Source organism: Echinops telfairi, unplaced genomic scaffold (genome assembly GCF_000313985.2).
Source record: "Echinops telfairi isolate 266 unplaced genomic scaffold, ASM31398v2 ScPeMD7_7468;HRSCAF=8506_0, whole genome shotgun sequence".
Classification (NCBI taxonomy): Eukaryota; Metazoa; Chordata; class Mammalia; order Afrosoricida; family Tenrecidae; genus Echinops; species Echinops telfairi.
The window spans coordinates 41,564,132-41,567,972 of record NW_022111369.1 but is presented as its reverse complement, the minus strand read 5'-3'; the positions used below and the strand labels follow the sequence as shown (position 1 = coordinate 41,567,972).

General features: G+C 46.5%; 1 protein-coding gene across 1 annotated transcript in view; it reads left to right on the top strand.

Moving 5' to 3' along the window:
* FRAS1 (Fraser extracellular matrix complex subunit 1) overlaps positions 1–3,841 on the top strand; it is a 593,853-nt gene that overhangs the window by 528,065 nt on the left and 61,947 nt on the right. Inside the window, exons 54-57 of the mRNA XM_013004822.2 lie at positions 226–323; positions 821–1,165; positions 3,117–3,277; positions 3,680–3,827. Of these exons, the coding sequence (XP_012860276.2) occupies positions 226–323; positions 821–1,165; positions 3,117–3,277; positions 3,680–3,827 (752 nt within the window). The remainder of the gene's footprint in view (positions 1–225; positions 324–820; positions 1,166–3,116; positions 3,278–3,679; positions 3,828–3,841) is intronic.

Genomic DNA, 3,841 nt, shown 5'->3' with positions numbered 1-3,841 from the left:
TCAGTAGCCCAGAGGGTGTAGTGCAGCAGGTCTCAGTGGGGTCTGAGCTCCATCGGTGTACCACTTTCCCACTTCCACAGATCGGTGTACCACTTTCCCACTTCCACAGATCGGTGTACCACTTTCCCACTTCCACAGATCGGTGTACCACTTTCCCATTTCCACAGATCAGTGTACCACTTTCCCACTTCCACAGATCGGTGTACCACTTTCCCACTTCCACAGATCGGTGTACCACTTTCCCACTTCCACAGGAGCCACCAGCAGCAACACAAGCCAGGCCCAGTGGACAGTGTCAATGAAGGAAATGGAAAGACTGACAAGTAATTTGTACAGAAGTGTAGGACTTTGTTATATTTTCTGTAAAAACAAAACAGCAAACGTGTTTCTCTCTGGGAACTAATGTGTGGAAGTTTATTCAGAAAGGCAGTGAGCTGTGCTCATACCACTACCTCCAGGACACAATTACTTTGCTATTAAAATTCCAAATATGTCTCTGATCAGCCCCCGCCCCCCTGCTGTGATCTTTGATGGTGGGCAATGAGTCCTGTGAATTAACAGAGCACAAACTCCATAGAATAGGAAATCCATTTTTGGAGTAGTCTAGTGGTGTTATCTAACGGTGTAGTAAATCCTCAAGTGGTTTATACCAGAGGCTTAAAAAGACATTGTGATTCGAGAAGGCTTTATTTCAGTGTCTGGACAGAACTCGTGCTGGGCTGTGTCAGAGGGAATTTAGGTCAGTAAATGACTGAGGGTTTTGAAAATGTGTGAAGCACATGTTCAAGTGCTTTGGTTTCTCTTGCCACTTGTGTTTCAGGAGATTCCAGCAGCATTGTGTCTGCAGTTTGCTACACGGTCCCGAAGTCAGCTATGGGAAGCAGCCTCTATGCTCTAGAATCAGGCTCTGATTTTAAATCTAGAGGGAGGTCTGCTGAGAGCCGGGTGATATTTGGGCCTGGTGTCACCATGTCAACCTGTGATGTCATGCTCATTGATGACAGTGAGTATGAAGAGGAGGAAGAGTTTGAGATTGCGCTGGCAGATGCTTCTGACAATGCTCGCATCGGAAGAGGGGCCTTGGCCAAGGTGCTCATCAGTGGCCCCAATGATGCCTCCACAGTATCCCTGGGCAACACAGCATTCACTGTCAGCGAGGATGCAGGTAATGGATTACATCTCTGGAGACCCATCACCATCTCCTGCTCCTATTCTTGAACCATTTTTGCTGGGATTTGACAATGACTTCAGGACAATGAGAATGTTGTCCCTCAGTGATACTGCCTTAGAACCAAGAATGAAAGGTGTGAGGTAGAGAGGGATTTCGTTTTTCTGATCTAATCTTGATAGCAGAGTGCTTGCTGATGAGGCTCTGAGGTACTGAGCATTTTGGTTTGTAAGGAAGGCGAATTTGCATTATTGAGGATGAAGGTTTGTTGTTCAGGGTACTGATAGCTGCTGCAACAAACCCGAGTGTCAGTGTCTTAGCTCAATGGAGATTTCATACACACACACACACACACACACACACACACACATGCGTGTACATATACATGTATATGCACATATATATATAAAACAGACCAAAGCAGTTCATGTGTACAATTCTGCCATACAGTATTTCAGAGACCCAGACACCTTACCAATTGTGACTCCATCATCTGCAGAGGTCTGAGAGCCCTCTGCCCCAGAATTGTCAGCACTTGTGTGTGCTGAGTATCTGCACGTCTTGAGACAGAGCAAGGTCATTCGCCTCTTTTTTTTCCCAACCGTTTTATCGGCACTTAATCCACTTACCATGGAATTCAACAGTTCAATCACATCAAAAAGAGTTGTACAATCATGACCACAATCAATTGTAGAACATCCCCCCACAGTTAAATCACTTTAAAAAGTGGTGAGTTGTGTAATCACCATCAGTTCTAGAGAGTGCCCCCTCCCCGCTCCCACATGCACTGTCTGTTCCCCCAGCCCCCTCACCCTCCCTGTCGCCCACCCCGCACCCTATCTTTTACCTCTTTAATGGAGTAATGAGACATTTTCAGAACTAATATTTTTGTGTACTTACTTGTATATTGGACACCATGCCATGCCATTCCATGCATTCTTATGTAATCTCTGGAGGAGATAGCATTACATCGAAAAGCAAATGGAGGTTGAGAAAGTGAAATAAATCAACAGAATTGAAACAACCCATTCAATGGGATGGGGATCTAGAGCTTTCTATTGTTTGGCGCCATTGAGTTGCTTCAGACTCAGCATCACCTGTGTGCAATAGACCCAAACCCTGCCTGGCTGTGCACCATCCCCACAGTCATCACTGTGCACAGGCCCACTCTTGCAGCCACTGGTCAATCCCTCTTATTGAGGGTGGGGCTGCCTCTTTTTTGTTGACACTGTTTTACCAGGCATGAGATCTTTTCTCCTCTTCTCCATCTCTCACACACCAAATCCCTAGCTGGGACTGCATATCACCTCCTAGTATATTCGCTAAAGAGAGGTGATGGTTGGTGGTCCTTTTCGTGACTTGATGGTGAAAATCTACATGTGTACCTTGAGGACACTGTACAGTCTGCTGTCACAGTACACTAGACGATGGGCTTCATTCCTGAGACAAGCAATAAGCACATATGGGTTAAGTAACGATGTGTGCACCACTTGGATAAAATAGGGAAATCAACCCAGTTAGGAACATTTAATTAGGAACATTCAGCTTCATGCCTCTTGGAGTCCCCTAGCTGGTTCCTTCTTAATTGACTATTTTCTTGCTCATCCCTAAGGCTCTCCTCTTAGACTTCCTTCTCTCTGAATAGATTTGAGATGTTTTTCAACAAATCTCCTTCCCAAGTTCATTGTTCTTACACCGATACAATTTCCGATATGAAGCCACAAAACCATTTCACCATACAGCCTTCTCTCCGGTACTACCCCCGGAGACCCTTCCCTAGGCCTGCTCTTGATCTTAGTGTCCACAGAGTGAGGGGTAGGGACACCTCCCAGTCCTCCTCAGAGAAGGACGAGGAGTGCTGGGTTAGAACTGTGACTGCTGCTATGAGGGAGAACATGATATTCTGACTCAAGGTTGACCACTGGGGTCTCTATGCATGTCAATCCAGGCACCGTGAAGATTCCAGTTATCCGGCATGGCACTGACCTGTCAACCTTCACATCTGTCTGGTGTGCCACACGGCCCTCGGACCCAGCTTCCGCCACTCCAGGAGTTGACTATGTCCCCAGCTCTAGGAAAGTAGAATTTGGGCCTGGTGACACTGAGCAGGTGAGTACACAACATCAAGGGTCTGTGACGTCTTAAGGGTGGGAAGGTATGTTACTGTTGTCTTTAGTCTCCCTCCAAACTCTTTTCAGGACTCTAAATGCCACCTACAGCATTACCATCTTCCTTTTCTTGAAAGATATAAGGGGATGTTCTACAAGCTCCCCAAGTGACATTTTGGGCATCAAATACCTTGTACTATCACTTTAGGGTAGAAATTGCACTTGGCTGGCATAAGGACCTAGACACTCCTGGAGGGGCTGGGACAACAGCGAGGTGATTGTTCTCTGCCGTCAGGGACCTTGCTGTAAGATCCCCCGGAAGGCCATTTTGTCACCTTTATCACTACCCCACGGCAAAGGAATGTTGGCACCTCTGTGAAGTTTGCTCTGATTTTTCTTCCAGCATTGCACTTTAGCCATCTTGGACGATGCTCAGTATCCAGTAATTGAAGGACTGGAGACATTTGTGGTTTTCCTCAGCTCCGCACAAGGGGCCGAACTGACCAAACCCTTCCAAGCCGTCATTGCAATTAATGACACCTTCCAGGATGGTAAGAAATTGGGG